The sequence below is a fragment of the Elephas maximus genome, chromosome 7 (genome assembly GCF_024166365.1).
Source record: "Elephas maximus indicus isolate mEleMax1 chromosome 7, mEleMax1 primary haplotype, whole genome shotgun sequence".
NCBI lineage: Eukaryota > Metazoa > Chordata > Mammalia > Proboscidea > Elephantidae > Elephas > Elephas maximus.
The window spans coordinates 12,795,430-12,816,663 of NC_064825.1; the positions used below are offsets into that span (position 1 = coordinate 12,795,430).

At 42.2% G+C, this 21,234-nt stretch overlaps 1 protein-coding gene across 1 annotated transcript in view; it reads left to right on the forward strand.

Moving 5' to 3' along the window:
* Positions 1 to 4,499: 4,499 nt before the first annotated feature.
* The window catches only part of GUCY1A2 (guanylate cyclase 1 soluble subunit alpha 2), a 430,508-nt gene continuing 413,773 nt past the window's right edge, over positions 4,500 to 21,234 (forward strand). Inside the window, exon 1 of the mRNA XM_049889439.1 lies at positions 4,500 to 4,854. Coding sequence (XP_049745396.1) covers positions 4,564 to 4,854 — 291 coding nt within the window. The 5' untranslated portion in view covers positions 4,500 to 4,563. The remainder of the gene's footprint in view (positions 4,855 to 21,234) is intronic.

Sequence of the window (21,234 nt, forward strand, 5' to 3'; positions counted from 1 at the left end):
AGGTTAGCAATCCAGAAGAACTTGTCCTAGTTAAGAATTCACCAGCTCCTGCATTTCTTCAGAGAACTTGCTTCAACGCTATATAGACAATTCCTGTGAGTTGCCAGATTTATGTAAAGATTGACCATAGGGAGAGATTTCCTCAGGCTTCTGATATCAGGAGAGAGCTCTGCTACAGAGGACACTTATGCAGATGCTTCAGGTTTTCTTGCTGGAGACTTAGATGGCCGAAAAGAAATTAGGAAAGAGCTGGCATTCTGAAATGCAAAAAGTTTGGGGAGTAAGGACTGATCGTAGTTTTTATCTGAATTTGACAGAGGTGATTTTTCTCTACTTCTCTGGAAAGGATGAAAATAAAATTAAATGAGGCAATGTAGGTAAAAGGAGTTTATAAATAGCAGTGCTTTGTATGAAGTAAGGCATACACAAACAATAGTTATTTTATGCTTAAAGGCAGAATAGTAACCATCATGGCTAAAGGTGGGGAATCTGCTTTCCTGATGCTTCAGGACCTGAAGTGAGTCCTCGGGTGTCCTCACCAACTGTACCAACAAACCAAGTACATTCTTGCATTTTCCTTTTCCAAGAGAAGACTGTATGTTAAGGACTTCATTGTAACACCATATATCTAACAGGGCCAGATTTGTGGGCATGAGTTTGTGTGAGCTTGGTTTCCTAAAATCAGAACGCAGGCTATTCATTTTCAATGGACTACTCTTTGCCTAAAGTGTTTGGACTCCTTTTACCAGCTCTAGAACTTTTTTTTTTTTTTTTTGATGGAGACTAGGTTATGCTGCCTTTTAAAAATGTTAATTCAAGTATAGTAGACAGCATTCCTCATATTGAGAGCTTTTGAACTCTGCCACTGAACAGGAATACAAAGGAAGCCCTTAAAAGCAATGCAGATGATATACTGTCTACATCTAGGCCTCTGTTTATAGTTTGCAAAAGCAGTGGGAAAATCATGATCAAAGGCAGGGTAATTCATACAGAAAATTGTAAGACCACTTCATCTGGCTAGATTCTCTAAAGTCTTTGATTCAAATGGTTTACACAAAGGAAAAAATTCCTCCTAAGTTCAGAGTTCTTTCTGGCAATAAATGTTCAGTATAAACAGGAAGACTGCTTGAGCCTCTTGTAAATTTTAGGAACAAATGACACTCATTGCCTTGCACTCAGTAATTTGACTTTGAGACAAGAGTTAGAATGATTAGGAAAAAGTTCCTGTTCCAAGGTCAATGAAAAAGTTACTTGCCATTACCATAATTAGAATTTTGTATGTGTGTATATGCACAACAGTAGTTTGTTGAAAGAATGTGAAGGGGATATGCTATTTAATATCCTTAATAATAGCTCTAAGATTCTATGATTCTAGAGAACTTGGCAATTAAATTATCATAACTAAATAAGAGAACTAGGAACTCCGATTTTTATCCTGTCATTGATACTGCACAACAAGAATATTAAACAGTTTCCCCAAAGCTGGAATAATATAATTTTCAAAGAAACCATCCATTCTAATTCAGAAAAAAAAAAAAAGCCAGTCAAAGTTTTTAGCAGGATTGATGCTTGATGCCTAGTCTTTACTTAAAAAAAGTGTAATTTGTGCATAATTGCCATGGAAACAAATAGAATGAAGTAATGGAGAAATCTCAAGTAGATACGCCACACATTTATTTTAAAAGAGAGCCCTCCTGCTAGGGGACCTGGTCTTTGGGGACACCTAGGTCAGTTGGCATAGCACAGTTCATGAAAAGAATGTTCTACCTCCTGCTTTGGTGAGTAGTGTCTGAGGTCTTAAAAGCTTACAAGCAGCCATCTAAGATACAACTATTGGTCTCATCTTGACCAGAGCAAAGGTGAATGAAGAAAGCCAGGAAGCAATTAGTCCAAAGGACTAATGGAGCACATAAACGACAGCCTCCACTAGCCTCATACCAGAAGCACTATATGGTGCCCAGCTACCACCACTGACAGCTCTGACCAGGATCACAATAGAGGGTCATGGACAGACCAGGAGAAAAATGTAGAACAAAATTCAAATTTACAAAAAAAGACCAAACTTACTGGTCTGACAGGAACCCCCCAAGACTATGGCCCCTAGACACCCTTCTAATTCAGAACTGAAGCCACTCATGGATTCCACCTTTTAACCAAATATTACACAAGTCTATAAAACAAACAATAACGCCTGCAAGGAACAATCAAGTACAGGTGACCAAAAGGGCAACACCTGCTCCAAAGTAAGGCTGGGAAGGCAGGAAGTGGCAGGAAAACCAGAGGAATGGAGATGAGGAACTGGGGTGGAAGGGGGGTGAGTGCTAACACATTGCAGGGACTGCAATCAATGTCAGAACAATTTATGTCTAAATTAAATTTTCACCTAAGAACAATTAAAATGTTAAAAAAAAACCCCTCCTGTTCTGAATTTCCTCTGCTGAGAAACTAGCTATGCAGTTAGCAACTTAATCAACAGGCTGAAGAATTTTTTTTTTTTTTTGAAGGGAAGAATGTGTTCGATAGTACACACTTTTAACATCTTTTACTTCCATCTAAGATCTGGGAATAAGATACGTCTCTGAATAAGGCTGAGTGGACTTTTTCAAAGTATATGAAAAAAAAAAAAACTTGAAACATTCTCATTTATCTGGGTCCTCATAAACAATGGGAACATTTAGAGTTAAAAGCAAAATAGAAAGAATGCACATCATTTTTTTTTGTTTTGCTTTTTCTCTTTTTTATAAATGCAACCCGCAAACCCATCTGTCTTCACCTAGAAGGACCAGCATTTTAGAAAGCGCATTGGCCTCTGTGTGTCTGGGAAGCTGAAGTCAGAGCCACTGAACTTTTCTTCCGGGCGGCAGGGAAAGGCGGGGGACGCTGAAAGATGGAGGACGCTCATCTTTTTTGCCACAGAGGGAAGCGCAGCCTAGACTCCTCTTTTGAGACACTCTTATTTGGCCCCTTCTTTCTACTCCTTACCCTAAGGGCAGAACGACCAAGGCTCTTCTGGGGCTAAAGCAAGCGCAGTGGAGCCAGACGCTGGGAGCGACTGCTGGTTTGCAAAGAAGCAAGCTTTGGAATAAAGCAGCTCCGCGGCAAACTGGCGGCCAGAGGTGTGCTCGCGCTGTGGTGTGTCTGTTGCTGAGCTTTGAAAAGCCTTTCCCCTCTCTCCACTCTTGCATTTTGAGCAGCATTTGTAGCCCAGTGCAAACGAATCGCATATTTGGCGCCAAGAGCCCAGCAGACTAGGGACCGGGCATCACTCCCTGGCCTCCCCCCGGGCCCGGTCCTAGGTAGTGGAGCCTGTAGCGAAACTGCGCGAGCGCCTCTGCCCGAGACGTCAGCGAACGCGGCTGCAGGTGGCAAGGGGAGCTGTCCAGCACTAGTGCGGAGCCCACCAGCCACCGGCGGGAGCCAGGCGCCCAGCGCGCCCGCCAGGCTGAGGCTCAGCAACAGGGCTCCTTCGGAGCAGACCCTTCCCTCACTCACTGTCTCCCGCCCTGAGCTCCCTGCGCGCCCACGAGGCCTCGCTCGAGACAGGGAACGCAAAAGAGTCGTGTTCCCAAGAGCTGCTCCAGCCGGATGGGCGCCAATATGTTGCCCCTGCCCTTCCCTTCCACTGGAGCGTGTCCTGTGGAATCGGCGGGCTGGACCGCTCAGTTTTTCCCCTCCGCATCGGAACTTTCCAATTAAACTCGGAGGAAGGCGGGAAAAGGACAAACATGGACCCTAATCCCCCACTTCGTGTCCTCACGCGTCTCCGAGGTGTCTCCAGAGGGAGGTCCCCGCTACCGGCCCCGCGCCCCTCTCCCCTCCAGTGCCCGCCGGGGCCCGTCTGCACCCCGGTTGCCTCTCCCGGCCTGGGGTATAGGGTGTTTGGGGCTGGACCCCTCGGTCGGGTCGGAGCCACGGTGTTCTCTTCCTCAGAGCTAGGGGATGGTGGGAGCAGGAGGGCGCGCAGAGGACGGCAACGAAGTGTCCTCATAGCTCCTGAAACGTGGCGACAGGCGAGGCAGAGACTCCCAATGAGTATGATGGCGACACGTGATACCGGCGGAGGGAGAGCATGGGGGGGGGGATAAAGAGAGAAGGAGGGAGGCGGGAGGAGAGGGGCGGGTAGAGAGAGGGAAGGGGGGCGAGATAGGCGCGCAGGCAGCAAAAGCCTCGGCTTCGCCGTCCGCGCCGGCCGCAGCCTCCCCGCCCCGCCGCTTGCGGTCTCACGCGAAGCCTCCCCGAGCGGGAGCGCGGCGCACGGTGATGCGCCGAGGCGGGCGCTGAGGCGGCGCCGCGCGAGCAGCAGCAGAGGCGGCGGCGGCCCCCAGCCCAGCCCGGCGCGGCCACCGCGCCCGGGCCCCAAGGTGCGGCGGCTCCCCCCCGTTCCCGCCATGAGCAGTCGGCTCGGGGGGCTCCGCGGCCCTGGGGACGCCCGCCCAACCGAGCGCGACCGCAGCGCCCCGTGGCCCCGACGCGCTTAACGCCGCCGCTCGCCGGTCCCGCTACCGCCGCCGCCCGCGTCCCCGCCGCCGCCGCCGCCTCGGCCGCCGCAGCGCCGCCCGCAGCATGTCTCGGAGGAAGATTTCGTCCGAGTCCTTCAGCTCGCTGGGCTCCGACTACCTGGAGACCAGCCCGGAGGAGGAGGGGGACTGCCCCCTGTCTAGGCTCTGCTGGAACGGCAGCCGGAGCCCGCCCGGGCCGCCGGAGCCTCGTGCCGCCGCCGCCGCCGCCCCGGCCCCGGCCGCCTCCGCCGCCGCCGCCGCCGCCGCCACGGCCGGGGCCAGGAGGGCGCAGCGCCGGAGGCGGGTCAACCTAGACTCGCTGGGCGAGAGCATCAGCCGCCTGACGGCGCCCTCGGTGAGCAGGGGCGGAAGGAGGGCCCGCGCTCCCGGGGAGAGGACAGGCCGGGCAAAGTTGGCGCAGGGCGAGCCGGGGCGTGCGCAGAGCCCACCGCTGGGGGGCGGCCCGGCTTCGCCCCGCCCGGCCTACGGTTACTGGCGGCCCCGGGCGGGACCCGAACCCCTGGGCTCTGGTGGGGTGGGGGGTTAGAGGACGGGAAAGGAGTAGGACTGCACTCTTTGGGGTCTCCTGATCCGAGGGCCTGCCTGACCACCTCCGGTTTTAAGCTGTCCTTCCTCGCTGTCACCCCATTCAGCCCCTGCCGCACCTTTACACCCACCTGTTTTCTTTCTCCCAAACTTTCCCAGTCTCTGTTCCGCAGTTTCCATTTACATGTCTCGCATCCCTTTTCCAGCATCCCGAAGGAGCTCCAGCTCCTTCCGGGAAACCCTTCCTGTCTTTTTTCCCACACTCTCTTGGTCTTAGCATGACCTTGTCTGGCATCTTTGAATCCCACAGGCTATATGCATTCAGCGTTGCATCCCTTTTCTCAGATCTTCAGGAACTCTGTCAGATACTTTTCTAAGTTGCCTTCTCGTGAAGACACCTCTAATCTCTCTTTTTCTCTCCACCCCATAGCTTTTTGTCCTACTCACTGGGCATTTACTGGCTACACCTTCTCTGTGTAAACTAGGTGCCTGGTTTTCTAAGTCTCTCTGGTATTTCTTGCATCCATACTTCATCCTTCATGCTCCCTTCTCTCCTTCTTTCATGACTTCCTTTCACAAATATTTGTTGAATGAATACATGCCTTCCTGGACCTCTTGAAACTTGTGCTCATTAAGGGATGTCTGTATCGGCAATTCCAGGTGAACACCAGACTCCCTCTGGTTCTAGGCATCCTTCCAGAACAATATTGCCTCATTCCTGCTCAGACATTTTCAGCAACCCTTGACTTTTACCGTTTGCAGGATCCCAGACCTCTTGTTTTGGTCTTTCCCTGTCTGAGTGAGCTCTGTTTTCAAGAATCCACTCTAGTGTAGACGGAATTGAAGGAGAAGGAAATGTTGCCTGCCTGCACTCTTCCTTTTCTCTGTTCAGTGTCAGACTTCCATCCTCCACTTATCCTCACCTTGACCTTGGTTGGCTACAAGGACTTTTAACTCCTGACAGCACTCTCACTTGCCTACCCTGAGGCTTTTACTTCCTCAAAGTTACCGGTATGAACCTGAACATTGATCTTGTTTGACTGCTTTTGTGTTTTCCTTTTAAAACTACTCTTGCAGATGGTAGGAGGAATGGAAGAGGAGTGGGATCCTGAAGGATTCTGCCTAGTGCCAGGTAGTCCTAAAATGTTTAGGCCCTTGCACTAATGGAGAAGGGCATTTTCTTGACTAGAGAAATTACTCTTTGGGTCATCTTCCTCTTGTGTGTTTTTCCCTTTAATTTACCTTCCTTATTGATAACCTAGGAAACAAAGCTCAGGAGGGGTTGACTACTATTTGCTTTTCTTCACTGCAAATATTTCCCAGGAAGCATAATCTTAGGAGCTATTTAGTGTTGCATATTATTGAACATAAGCCTTTATAAAAGGAGTCCAGTCCCTTTGTGCAGCTGTAGTTTTGTGTCTGTACCTAAAGCAGCATTTGTGCAGTTTGGGATACTCATCCTTTAGTATGTTGCTGTCGTTAGGTGCTGTTGAGTCCATTCTGACTTATAGCGACCTGATAGGACAGAGTAGAACTGCCTATAGGGTTTCCAAGGAACAGCTGGTGGATTTGAACTGCCGACCTTTTGGTTGGCAGCTGAACTCTTAACCACTACACCACCAGGGCTCCTCCTTCAGTATATTTGGTTCAAATTTGATACAGTGATTTTACTAAAGATGATTATTAGGTTTTTCTGAATTTTAAAATAATACTGAAGTTTTCTTTTTGCCTAAGAATCAGAATTTACAAATTTGCAAAAAGTAACAGTGGTGCCTCTGGCCATACCAATTTAACTTATGACTAATTTCAACAACTTAGATGAGGATGAGAGCAAATAAGCCTAACTCAGATATTTATTGCTGAATACCAAAAAAAAAAAAAAAAAACCCCATGGCGGTTGAGTTGATTCCAACTCATAGCGACACTATAGGACAGAGTAGAACTGCCCCATAGGATTTCCAAGGCTGTAATCTTTATGGGAACAGACTGTTAAATCTCTCTACTGCGGAGCGGCTGCAATCTCCAACCTTTTGATTAGCTGCCCAGCGCTTAACCATTGCGCCAACAGGCTCCTTTACTGAAGACTAAGAGGGAGGAAATGGTCTCTGTGTGATACCTTTATAAATAATAGTCAAATGACTTGGACTTTTTGGTGGATCAAAAACATATATCAGTTAATAATTTCCAGAGTAAAAAATTTCAAAATAATTGCAATGATCAAACACATGCAACAGCTCCCATGTACTTTACATGCCCCAATTTATTTCTATTTTGAAAAGAGTCTGTCAGGTGAAATGCTGGGAACCTACAGGTGGGAACATAGTATAAACATTTTCCACATTGTAGTGCATGTCTGAATAGAGTCTCATTGGCCACTGGTGTCACCAGTAGACTTCGTGTCACAAAGAAAACAGAGAGTTAGATTTCAAAGCAATGAACTCTTTTCTCTGTGTTCCTATCCCCGTTTTCTTTTATTTGGCAAACTAGAAGGAACATGGCCTCAAAAAGAGCCAGTAGATTCGTTCTTCTACATTGTGAGGATTCTAAATCTCTCTGAAAACACCTATGGCCAAGGATTATGTCCTGTTTTTGTTTTTTCTCTCTCATTTAGGGCTGGACAGCTGTTTTTTTTTTCTTGGAACCCTCTGAACAGCCATTACTAAAAGCGTTCTTAGACGGGAACTTGTTGTTCTGAGTGTTGTCCGCTTCCTTGCACTCTGTTACAGTGCCCTTGAGGAGAAGCTGTACTTGTTATGAAAGCTCCTGTCTTCACAATCACTTAGGATTTGGTGTTTTTTGTTTTTAAGAATAATTTGCAAGTAGGAAAATGGAAATGTATTTAATAAATAGGAATATGTTGCCAAGTAACTGATCTAATTATTTGACCCATAAAACATACAAACTCCGAGGGAGAAAGATGTGGCAGTCTGCCTCTGTAAAGATTACAGCCTCGAAAACCTTATGGGTCAGTTCTACTCTGTCCTATAGGGTTGCTGTCAGTTGTAATCGACTCAATGGCACACGACAATAACATAGCCATTTTTAGATGCATTAGTGTGGGTTATAAGGATTCTAATATTTTACACCATTGTAATAATAAAAGTAAATGAATTAGTGCAATTGAACCAATACCAGAATTCAGGAGGCCTGATTCTAATTCTGTCCTGGACACTGAACACTTGTGTATCCTTGGTTACATTACCTTAACTCTCTGGGATCCTTCTCATTTGTAAGGTGAGAATGTTGAGTGTTATAAACTAGGGTGCCTTTCTGTTCTGAGATTCTATGAAACATGTATTGTCAGAGTTTCAGCAAACTGTCATCATGGCATATGAAAGAAAAACAAGGTATGTAAGAGTTTTAAAGCTTTTGAGGAGGGAAGATTACTTTCTGGAATGGTGACATCAAAAATACTGTTTAATCCACCTAATTATTAAAATATTTGCACATCCATTATGTGGAAAATATTGTGCAAAGCACTAATGATACAAATGCTGGACAAAACATCGTCTTTGACCTCATGTAACTTGTTTATTGTAGTCTTTATTTTAAATAAATGTTGTTCAGGGAAAACACAGAACTCCAATTGTCTTGGAACTGTCCAAAACCAAAAACTGAACCTGTTGCCGTCAAGTCGATTCCAACTCCTAGCGACCCTACAGGACAGAGTAGAACTGCCCCATAGGGTTTCCAGTCAGCACTGGTGGATCTGAACTGCAGATCTTTTGCTTAGCAGCTGAGCTCTTAACTGCTTTGCCACCTAGGAGAGGTTTTATTACCATGCATTTTGAGTGGTTTGTTGTCCGTTGCAAATCTGTGGGGCACAGCCATAATAATGAAAGTAACCCTAAAGAGCTGATTGAAGATGTATAAAGCACTTGTTACATTATTTATTTTGAAATAATTTAATATTTGGGAACGCATATGGAGTAACGCCTGAGGATTTTACATCAATGGAGAATTTAGTAATTCATTTATTTGGATTTTATACTTACGAGTTAGAGGAGCTTAGAACCTTCTCGTTCTGACACCCGTTTTGGGTTTGCTAATGCCAGCCTGTCAGTGAAGATATCCCAGGAGACCACGTCAAAGAGGGGGCTTCCCTAGGTTTCCTGTCAGAGAACTATAGGCTCTTAAAACATTGCAGGGGGCTTTGGATAGCTCAGAGGCTACCAAGAGCAGAATGATAGGAAGATAAGTAGTATAATTAGAAGGATCGGTATATAAGGGGATGAAAAGCTACTAACAGAGCTCATTGTCCAAGATATGGAGGGAACACTGAGGGAGGAAAAATGAAGGGAGGGCTGGATTCAAGTGGCAAAAAACCAAAACGTGTTTCATTATTTTGGGAAAGGGAATTATATTGATATGTGCCTAGAATAAAGTAAAAAAAACTATCTGGCATGTGTAAGCCATTTAAAGAACAAAATGAGAGTATAATTAGCATATAAGTAATAAAAAATGTAAAAAAAAATATATTCCTAGGCTGGAATATATTGGTGAAGTTAGATATTTAATAAATTTATGTATTGTCATCAAAGTTTTTTGTAATTTGGCGCTCATTTTGGCTAACAGAGTTCTGAGCAACAGGTTCATTACAATGGAATATTAGACAAAATGTATTCCAGTAGTTTAATGCTTTCATATTTGTAGCAACTAGATACCATAATCTGAAATCAGAATTTAATGGGCATCTTTTACCTTTCTCTACTTCATCCTTAATCCGGAAACAACTTGACAAAGTTGAAAGAAAGGGTTTTGGAGTCTGACAGATTTGGGTTTGCATAAACCCCGGCTGAGTCCCTTACTACATGTGAGACTCTGGGCCAGCACCACTTACTTTCTCATAGCCTTCCCCACCATGTCTTTTGTGAAGTAGTGTTATTGTGTGCCATGAAAATGATTCCAACTCGTGGTGACCCTATAGGACAGAGCAGAACTGCCCCACAGGGTTTCCTAGGCTGAAATCTTTTGCAGGAGCAGATAGTGAGGTCTTTTTTCCTTCAGGGTGTCTGGTAGGTTCGAACTTCTGACCGTTCCATTAGCAGCCATACCCTTAACCATTGTGCCACCAGGGCTCCTTCTTTTGTGAAATAGGAACAATAAAGAACTGGCAAGCTGCTCCTATGAAGATTAAAAAAAAAAATTGCAGCCTGGAAAACCCTATGGGGTATTTTTGCTCTGTCACATGGGGTCACCATGAGTCGAAAATTGATTCACTCGCACCTGACAACAGCAACAGATTTATTGTAAAAGAGGGGCAATATTCTTTGTAAATTTCCCCAAACCCAATAACTGTTAGTTTCAGGCTGACATTCATTAATTTCCAACAAATTTGAATGCCTCCATATGATCTAAAAATTTTCTTTTTTTCCCTCAACAACTCATTTGCTAGTCACCTTATTGAAAGGGTCCATAGACTAGGTTAACAGATGTCAAATATTTAAAAAAAAGTGATAAACAGCACTTTAGTTTGCTGGCGTTGCCTGGCCAAGCCATTAAAAAATTAAAACAGGAGTCCTTTTTGGGCTCCCTGGCAATGACTGGCACGGGCACACACGCATATGTTATAATTGCTGATTCCAGCATTTCCGTCAAACTACTAAATAGTATGTGCCAGTATGAAAGCAACTATTACCAATTCTATATAACTGTGAGGATATACGGAGCCCTGGTGGTGCAGTGTTTAAGAGCTTGGCTGCTAACCAAAGAGGTCAGCAGTTTGAATCCACCACCCACTGCTTGGCCAGCCTATGGGGCAGTTTTACACTAACCTGTAGGGTTGCTATGAGTCAGAATCGACCTGATGGCAAAGGGTTTTTTTTTTATGATATATATTTGGTTTTATATATATATATAAAAATATGTAAGACATATGTGTATATATATATCTAAAACCCAAACCCATGGCCGTCGAGTTGATATATATATATATGTAATTTTACAACAAATTAGTTTTAAATTAGAAAAAATTAGGTGACATGGGAACTGCTTGTTTCATTTGCCTGAGAATTTCAAGCATTCCTGGTCCCTTGCAGGCACGTCAGCTGCACGTGTGTCTGAAAGTTTTGGCTATGAGATGCAACAGTTACCCGGCTGAGGGCATTTGTGTTTTGTGTGAGTGTACAAGGCTTTGTTTTTATTTGACTCTCAGCTTACCTGCTAGGCCTTCATTTTAAAGGAGAACTTTGACAATGGGAAGTGACATCAACGATTATTAGTTTGTAAGTAATCAGTGATTATATATTCCTTTTCAGCCTTCAGATACCTTGAAGGACTCTGAGATACGTGGGCAGAGTGCTTGCTTGAGTACTGTTAGGTGTTTTTCTCTCTGTATCATCAACACTCTTTTTGTTCACCTTTGTGTTGTCTTGCTGCCTCTATCATACGGAGCTGAAACTAAAATTTAAAAATTACATATCTTATTGAATATGATTACAAAATAAGTGTGCTGTTTCAAGACATACACATTGTGCACCATGAGTTAGCAAGAAAATATAATTATTCCTTTTGGAATTTCAGGTACATCTAGGGGAAAAAAAAAAAAAAACTTTAAGTGGCCTAAGCAGAGAGAATATTTGCAAGGGGTATCTAGTGACTGGATCCCTGGTGGTGCAGTGGTTAAAAGCTACAGGTGTTAACCAAAAGGTCGGCAGTTCAAATCCACCATCTGCTCCTTGGAAACCCTACGGGGCAGCTCTACTCTGTCTTGTAATGTTGCTATGAGTCGGAATTGACTCGACAGCAACGGGTTTATCTGTTGACTGGATTTTCTCTGTAGGCCTTTGTTTGATGCATGAGCCAGGGATCTAGCTTAGAATTCAAAGTTCTGTTTAAATTGTGACTCTAGTCTTGATACTCTTATGTATCTGATATTTAGCACGGTGCCTTGTATCTAATGGATGTTCAATAAAGTGTTTAGAATGAACAAATAATGTTCTTGCTTAATTGTCCAATTATGTTGATATTTATTTTGCATTTGATGTTTTTGTGGTATATTTGGTTCTTTCAAACAAACTGTTTAAAATTTTATATCCAGCCTGCAAGAGATGTACTCAAGTGTGTGGACTTGTTTGAATTTTGCTTATACCTGTCATTTAAAGAAAATATTAAAATTAAGTTGTGTTAAAAAGAGCAGATGGAATAGTATCCTCCTCCTGGAACACTTTGAGTGGCCCATTCATATTTTAAGAAGTTAGGTAAATGTAATGACTCACTCTCAGTCTGGATTGCTTACATTTTCTGCACAATTCTTTGTTAAATGAGGGAGAAATGTTTGTCAGCAAGTGGGCTATTGCTGCCAAAAATGTACTGCTAGGAGACGGAGTGACATAATCTTGGTCCTCAAATATCACTTCAGGACAGGATCTGAAAATCTAGAATTATGTGCTGTAAGCTCAGAGCACCTCATGAAAATGAAAATTCCAGACATAGAGTGATTTAAGAACTAAGGGAGTTGGAAATATCCGTGAAGGCTAGAGATTTATTGGGGCTGTTGTGTCAAGGGAAATTGAGAGAGTGAACATTCTTATAAATAGAAAAGTGAGAAATCACTTCCTGTACAGTTTTTATTCGAGATTTATTAAACAGTTCTTCATTTAAGCTTGTTGTTGTTAGGTGCCATTGAGTCAATTCCAACTCACAGCAACCTTATGTATGACAAAACGTAACATTGCCCGATTCTGCTTCATCCTCACAATTGTTGCTATGTTTGACACCATCGTTGCAGCCACTGTGTTAATCCATCTCATTGAAGGTCTCCCGCTTTTCTGCTGACCCTCTACTTTACCAAGCATGACATCTTTCTCCAGTGATTAGTCCCTCCTCATTTAATCTAGTGATTCTCAAACTTCAGTGCACATAGGAAATACCTGAAGAAAATTGTTAGTTTGGTTCGATAGTTCTAAGGAGAAACCTGGACTCTACATTTTGGACAAACCTTCAAAGTCATGCCTAAAGATGACTGAGTTCCACAACTTCAGGATCATTGATCCAGGCTCAGAAGACTGCTTGCTATTTGAAAAGAACCATCCTAGAAGTAGGTCCTTTGGGATGAATATATCCTAGGTATTCACCTGGAATGGCCCAGTACTGCACCAGTAGGACATAAGTGGTAAGCTAGTGCTGTTATCACCACAACCTATGGCTGAAGCCTCTCCATGGTCAAAATAATCTTGTTGGTTCTGTGGTAGAAGATATTTGAGGTTTCACTGTTTTTGGCTTTGGTTATTTGTGGACTTTCTTCCCATTTTTCCTGTGGATGCTTTGTTTGCTCTCCTATGTTTATGTTCAGTAGTTCACAGGTCATTAATATATGACATGTGTCTTGTGGCCTCTGTCCTCAAAATAAAGAAATAGCTATTTGAAAATGTAGAGGATAGTAGTGGCGGAAGGGGGGAAGAAGGGCTATTACGAGGGTCAATTTGACATTGTTGTTGAGTTGCTAGTTACTGTTGAGTCAGTTCCAGCTCATGACAACCCTATGGGCACAGAGTAGAACTGTGCTCCATAGGGTTTTCAAGAGTGTGACCTTTTGGAAGTAGATCACCTGGCCTTTCTTCTGAGGTGCCCCTGGGTAGGTTAGATTGGCCAGCCTTTCGGCTAGTAGTTGAGCACTTAACCATTTGTGCCACCCACGGACTCTTACAATTTGACATTACCATGATTTTTTTGCATTTTTTCAGAGTGAGATTGACACAGCATTTCTCAAATGCCTTATCTACTGGTCCATTTTGGAGGGATGACTTGTGCAGGTAAAGGGGGGGAGGTGGCGAGGGGGAAAGAAATAGGATCTGAATGCCTGAACAATTTTTTTTTGTGTTTCCTAAAAAGGAAGCAGTAGGCAGTTCATATATCAGTTGGATAGGACGACCCATCAACCTCTACCAAACTATGACACACATAGTAGTGGTTGCCAGTCTGTACAACCTTAGCCAATTAGTCTTTCTGTTATTCAGTGTCCAAGCTGGGTAGAGGTCTAGTAGACCTTTCCAAATAGATGGTGATCCAACCTTTGAAGAAATTTATATTTGCAGAGAACTCTAGAGCCAGTCTATCATGAGAGGAGGCTGTCTGTGCATATGTCCTGATGTTACCTTAATTGCAAGTCCTTGAAGTTCACTAGACTCCTTTGTTGTTCACTGTCCTATATTTGTTATGTGTGATTCTGCTGTGGCCAGTGGAGGAAATCAAAATGTTCTAAAACATGTTTCCATTCCTTGTTGCTTTATACCTATGCTTCTTCATGCATTGGCCTTCCAATTTAATATTGATGGTTGATGGTTTTTCTGAATAGCTTTATATATATTTATCCTGTTTTCTGTCATTGCATTTTTTTCCTGTAGAATAATAAGTTATTTACTACATCTCTATTAGAGGACTAATCGTGTTATACCATGATTTTGGTTTATTATGCCTCCTTAAAACAGAAACCATGTTTTATTCATCTTTGTGTGCTTATACCTAGCAGAGGGACTGAATTATAAAGGTGCTCAGTAAATGTTTGTTGGAAGAATGGATAATTGAATATATCCTTGTGTAGTTTGTGGTTTAAGTGGTACTGTTCTGTAGGGTACAATGGTTTTGTGTTGCCATATTGTAGTTGAGTACTTTATTTTAACTTTCCTGTTTATAATTCTTTCTCAGATATAATTAAGAGTAAGAATAGTTATGGTATTACTTTAAAAAATGCTTTAAGATTTTCAAAACACTACCGTATCTGTTATTTTTTGAAGCTTCACAGTAATCTATAGATTTCACTCAAATTATCCCTAACTTTGGTGGGTATCTTAAAATGCTTACAGACCCAGCAAGTATTTGAGGGAGCATATGTATTGGCACTTATAAGTGTTTGTGTGTTATCTCTTATAGAACACCACCATACTATTATTTAGTTATTGTTTGGGTATATAAGAAATCCTGTGTTATCAAGCATTCTATTAACCAAAAGTCTCTACAGCCCTGCACATCTACACATATGTCCTATGGTAATTATTAATGGACATAATAATAACACTGGAGGGATAGTCCTTGGGAAATATGGTAAAGGTAAAGTTAGAAATTGTTAATTTAAGGAATGGGGAAGAAGACTTACCAGGAGCAACTGGAAGTATTATTGGGTATTTTTTGAGGGCCCAGCTGAAATTGGAGATAATGAATGTGTAGCCCAAACAGAGAATAAATATGACTTCGAGAGGTGCAAAGTGGTTAAGGTATTAATTGTATATGAAAAGGCTTTTATGTTGGACTGAAGTTGATTAGTGTTTACATTATGTTTTTAAATTTAGAACCAACCCTTAAAAATTAGAAGGATATTCAATTACATCAGTCAATGAATTATTTATGGTCCCTGGTTGTAACACAATAAATTTTCTTTGGTGCAGACTTGATACATAGCTTCCTGGGTATAAGAGAGCCTATGGGATTTAGGGTAACGAATGTCTGCCAGAACATTTCATATTGTATTGGAGAGTGCAGCATTTGTTTTTCTTATCTGAAAAGGTAGAAATTGGTTCCGGTGAATCAAACATTCTGATTAATGAACTATTACATATGCCATATCAATTCGTAAGTGGTAAGTGAGTAGGTGAAATTCAGTAAAATACACTTAAAAGTTAAATCATTTTCAATTTGTTAATCAGCCTTTGATGATCCCAAAGGTACTCCTGTGTGTTTCATTGCCTCTGTGTCATCATATGAGTGTTAATTATCACTGTGCTATAGATGTTTAGGCATTCTGGTAAATGGAGTGCTTTAGAGAATCAAATGGTTAATAACAAAAAAGTTTCCTCAACATGGAAGCGCTCAGGTACTAAATGGTTCTTGTGGTCTGAAAGAGTTAATGTGCATACTCAATTTATCATCTTCCACCAGGGACTCTCTTAGGTGAAGGGAGACATTTATGAGTGGATTTTCAAATAACATTTTTTAAAAAACTTGTAGAGTTCTGTGTATAATTTGGTTAATGTGCTTGTCTTGTTTTTCCTGAAAACACCTTTAAGCCTGTTTGTGTGTGTGCGCACAGGGGTGAGTGAGGAGGGGTGGGGGGGAGACGCTGCAACTCAATAAACCCTGTATTTTGATTTTTGCTTTAATTTGACTTTGGGGAAATAACTTTTCTTTATCTATTTCCCATTTCTGAAATCACATCTAATAAGCTAATCTCTTACTCAAGGTTGAACATGTAATAAAATGTGAACAGTGAATTGAAGACATTGTGTTTACTGTTACTAATGACCTTGCTGTACTGCTTCACTGCTTTCTGGGAAACCAAAACATTGGCTACGTTCCTTTTCTTTCTGCATTCTGGGAAAAGAACGGGTTTTAGAGTTAGGCAAACCCCTATTCCCCTGCATTCGTGGAGAGATCAACCTCTTTGAGATGTTTCGTATCTATAAAATGAGGGTATTACTTATAGGATTATGAAGATTAAAAGTCTAATGACTAGCACAGTATTTGGGATATAGTAAATGCTCAATAAATTTTGGTACCTTTCTCCAACCTCTTATACATTATCCTACTGATATGCATATTGATAGCCACATCTCCTGACCCCTTCGATTAACTCCAGCCACAATCTTTGGCAAAACCTCTGAATATTACCTTTCTTTTTTTTTTTTTTGTTGGTCTTGTTTCCCGTAGAAAGCCCTCTCATGCTTTTTATGGAAAATATTTTCGACATTTTTGTATGTACAACATTTCAGGGCTATTGTCTAATATGCTTACAAGTGACCTTCCCTCCCAGAAACTTAAAAACAGATGTGGTCTTACTGGTTATTTGTTTGTTCAGCCATTCATTTACTCCTCACATTCTCTCATTCAGGCAGCAATTATTTAGCTAACGAACACTTACTAATTCACCCAGCATGCATTCGATATTAGTTAAACATACATGAAGGAAGACACTCAGGTGGAAATTTGATATAAGCCTTTTGGATTAAAAAATGTAAAATCACCATTTTAAAAGTTACTAAATAATGTGCACAATAGCTGTCTCTGTCCCTCCCTCTGTCTCTGGCCCTCATCCTATCCTGACCTTTCTTCATTTGTCATGATGTGGAGGACACATGGACAACAGAAGGGTCTGTATGCAAAAAGACCAGTTGAGCTATAACCATGATAGTAATAGTTATAATAATATTGAACCCTTATGCTGTACAAGGCACTGTGGTGAGTGCTCTACGCATTTTATTTCATTGAATGCCACAACAGTAATGCAGTGGTGATGCCTTACTATAGTCTACAAGATGTCAAGAACCTACCCCTTTGATCTCACCTTGTGATGCTTTAATCCGCACTCAAGGTTCTACTGTATGGCCTTGAATGTGCCAGGCAAGCGCCATCTTGCATCATGACTTTCCTATTCTGCATGCCTGAAATGTTTACCCTAATTCTCCACATGGAGTCCCTGGATGATGTGAACAGGTAAGCACTCAGCTATTAGCTGAAAGGTTGATGGTTCAAACCCAGCCAGAGGCACCTCAGAAGATAGGCCTGGTGAGCTGCTTCTGAAAGGTCACAGCCTTCAAAACCCTATAGAGTAGATTTACTCTGCACACGGGGTCGTCATGAGTCAGAACCGACTCTACAACAACTAATGATAATAAGAAATTCTCTATATGACTAGATCTTTCTTTGCTTTCAGATTTTAGCTCAGTGTCATCTTATCAGGCAGTAGCCCTCCCTCACCAAACATTCTCACATATTACTGTTATTTCCATCATAGTACATCACCCTGAGAAATTATCTTTTCATCTCCTTGCTCATTAATTTCCTGTCTTTCCCCACTGTAATTTAAGTCTACAAGGGCAGGGACCTTGTCTAGGTTGCTTCCTGTGATCTTTGCAGTGTCTGGGATAGTCCTGCCTAGGGGTAGGTTCTCAATAAATCTTTATTAACTGAATGAATGAGTGTTATTTTGAAGGAAGTCTTAGGACTTCAAAATGAAAGAGAATAATTAAGGATAAGTTACGGGGTGGGAGAAGGAGAATTAGCATTTGTTAGGCAACTGCTATCGGTCTTATTGAGTGTTTTCATACTATGTATCATGTAATTTTTCATAACAATCTTATGAGACAATTTAGACCCAGAGAAGTTGAGTAACTTGCTTAAGATTATAGATAATTCTTGGTAGAGATAAGATTAAAATCTTTGTCTGTCTAGCTCCAAAGCCTGTATTCCTGCTAACATATGATATATTTCAAACCTAGGTGAATGTGGTAGACATTGGGACGTGCTGCACAGATGCCCATTGAGGAATGAAGAATTGATTCCCCTGTATGCTGGGGCACTGTTATCAGTCATCCCTCAGCTGTGGCTCCCCTATGTGCATTTTCTGGACCGAAGAGGGCTGTATTGCTCAGGGTCATGCCCCATTCCTGTGACGGATCAGAATGAGGATATAAAGGCTTGACCCCCTTGCCCTAATTTGGGGCAGCTCTGAAGTCAGAACTCCATGTATAGTCAGCTGCGACCTCCATTGAGACTGCATCACGGTGCCACTTCTCCCTTTGCCCAGTCCTGCTTCCTTCTCTCCCCTCTCAAGGCGTTGGTCCCAAGAGCATTCTCTGATAAACTTCCTGCGTGCTTGTCTCCTTCTCAGAGTCTGCTTCCCTGGGAACCCAGGTTGTGATATCAAGTTTGAGATTGGTGATGGCATTAATAAAAGTGCAAAAGTCTGCAATGGGAAGCTGGTGTTTGGAAGAAATGTAATCATAGTCTTGATTAAGGCTATGATTTTTTTAAGTTTATATCTAAATGGTTGGTTCTGGACTGTGAGTTTTTTGAGGGATTTACATTACTGATGGAACCCTGGTGGTGTAGGGTTTAAGAGCTCTGCTGCTAACCAAAAGGTTGGAAGTTTGAATCCACCAGCCATTCCTTGGAAACCCTATGGGGCAGTTCTATTCCATCCTGTAGGGCTGCTATGAGTCAGCATCAACAGGTTTTTGGTTTATATTACTAAATCCTTAGCCTCAGCACTGAGTGGTAAGTAGTTGACTCCATAAACAGGCTGTTGAGGATGCTGGATTGGAGCTTCAGTGAGAGGTCATGGCTGAAGATAGTGACTTGGGAGTTGATAGCTAATGCCATGAGAATTGATAAGCTGCGAGTGAAAGAGAAAAAAAAAAAAAAAACAGAATTGAGGAGTAATATACAAAGAGAACCAGTAGAATAGTAGAATATCGGCACCAAAAGTTAGTTTAGGGTTTTTTTTTTTTTTTTTGTGGGGTTGGGAGGTAGCTGGGGAACAGCTGAGAGCAAAAGCCCCAGTGATTGGCATTTACAGAGTAAGAGTGTTTAAAGGTGATACTTTTGAAACCAGTATGAATAAGGTTGTCCTGGTGGCTTTAGAAAAGTGGTGTCAGTTGTGCATCGGAAATAGAAGCTTACTTACAAGATTTAATGATGTGATATATGGTGAGTAATCGAAAGATGTCATTGGCATAAACCTCTCATCCAAGACCTGTGGCAATGAAAGAAAAAGATAGTTGGCAAGAGCTGTGGGGCCAAACCAAAGTTTATTAAAGAGGTGGACTCATGTTTGAAAGTAACTGAGAAGATGGAAGTACTGGAGGTGGACGAGGTAGATAGGATTTGGGAAAGGTCAGTGTCAATCGAGAGGCGTTCCCTAACTCCCTTTCCAGGAGTAATGGCACTTCTTTATAGCCAAGGGGACTGGAGTGTGGCACAGGGAGAGTATAATGCAAAAGCACCAGTCAGATTTTGGTTTCATTTAGGCCTGATTTATTATACTCTTGTCTTGGTTGTACTACTATAACTCAGTCACTGGTGAGTAATGAATTTAAATTCCCATACTATTTGCAGTTCCCTAGGTATATCTTCTTAAAGGCCTGAAATGTCACTAATTTTTCCTTCAATAATTTTATACTTTCGTAATTTTATATTGAAGTATAATTTTATACTTCAGTAATTTTAAATATTGAAGTTGTCAAGGGTTTCATTTTACTTGGTTCCACAATCAGTGCCCACAATCACATACTTAGGACATGTTATCAGGAGGGACCAGTCCCTGGAGAAAGACATCGTACTTTGTAAAGTAGAGGCTCAGTGAAAAAGAGGAAGACCCTCAATGAGATGGATTCACACAGTGACTGCAACAATGGGCTCAAACATAGAGAGCAACGAGTGTGAGGATGGCACAGGACTGGGCTGTGTTTCGTTCTGTTGTACACAGGGTCTCTATGAGTCGGAACCAACTCGACAGCACCTAAGAACAATGCAACAATTTTATATTCAACTGGTGAAGTGTACAATTTTTCATTTGTGTATTCCACTGCTTAGCTAACTTTTGGGTTGTCTTGTCAAGAGTTTTAGACTACATTTTCTCTTACCCCTCTAAAGATGGGATTTTATAAATTGAACACCATGTGGAGGGAGCTATTTTTTGATTTGTGCTTGTATTGGCTTGTTCTCTTTCAGTTTTAAAGGCAATTTGATTTTTTTTTTTTGTACATAACCCTTGTTAGCCTCTCCAGGTCTGATTCGACTTTGTTGTTAGTACTCTCTTTCATACTTGTGGGAAGGTCACTAATGGAAGGAACTCTTAAGTATTAGGAGCCAAGCAAATAGGACTCTACTTGTGGTTATATTGGATATATTTTATACAGTTGAAAGATAAGTGGTATGGAAGGTAAAATAAGGCCAAGCAGGACATACAAAGCAAATGTAGCTTCTTGGCCCTCTTCCTTTCCTTTGCTGGGTGAAGTTTACTCAGTTTCATCAAGCAAGGATTTTTGTTTTGTACATTGAGATCCTCAGTGTCTCCTATGTGCCCAACACATACTAGTTGCTCAATAAATATTGGTACGTGAATAAACTTAGAGTGCATGTAAAGATATTTATTTTAACTATACCACACAAATGTTGTAAGGAACAAATAAGATAAGGAATATAAGTGTGCTTTGTTGCTGTTGGGTGCCGTTGAGTCAGTTCTGACGCATAGCAACCCTGTGTACCACAGAATGAAACGCTGCCTGGTCCCACGCCGTCCTTAAAATTGTTGTTGTGATTGAGCCCCTTGTTGCATCCACTGCGTCAGTCTGCCTCGTTGAGGGTCTTCCTCTTCTCCACTGACCCTGTACTTTACCAAGCATGATGTCCTTCTCCAGGGACTGATCTCTCCTGACAATACGTCCAAAGTGTCTGAGATGCAGTCTCACCATCCTTG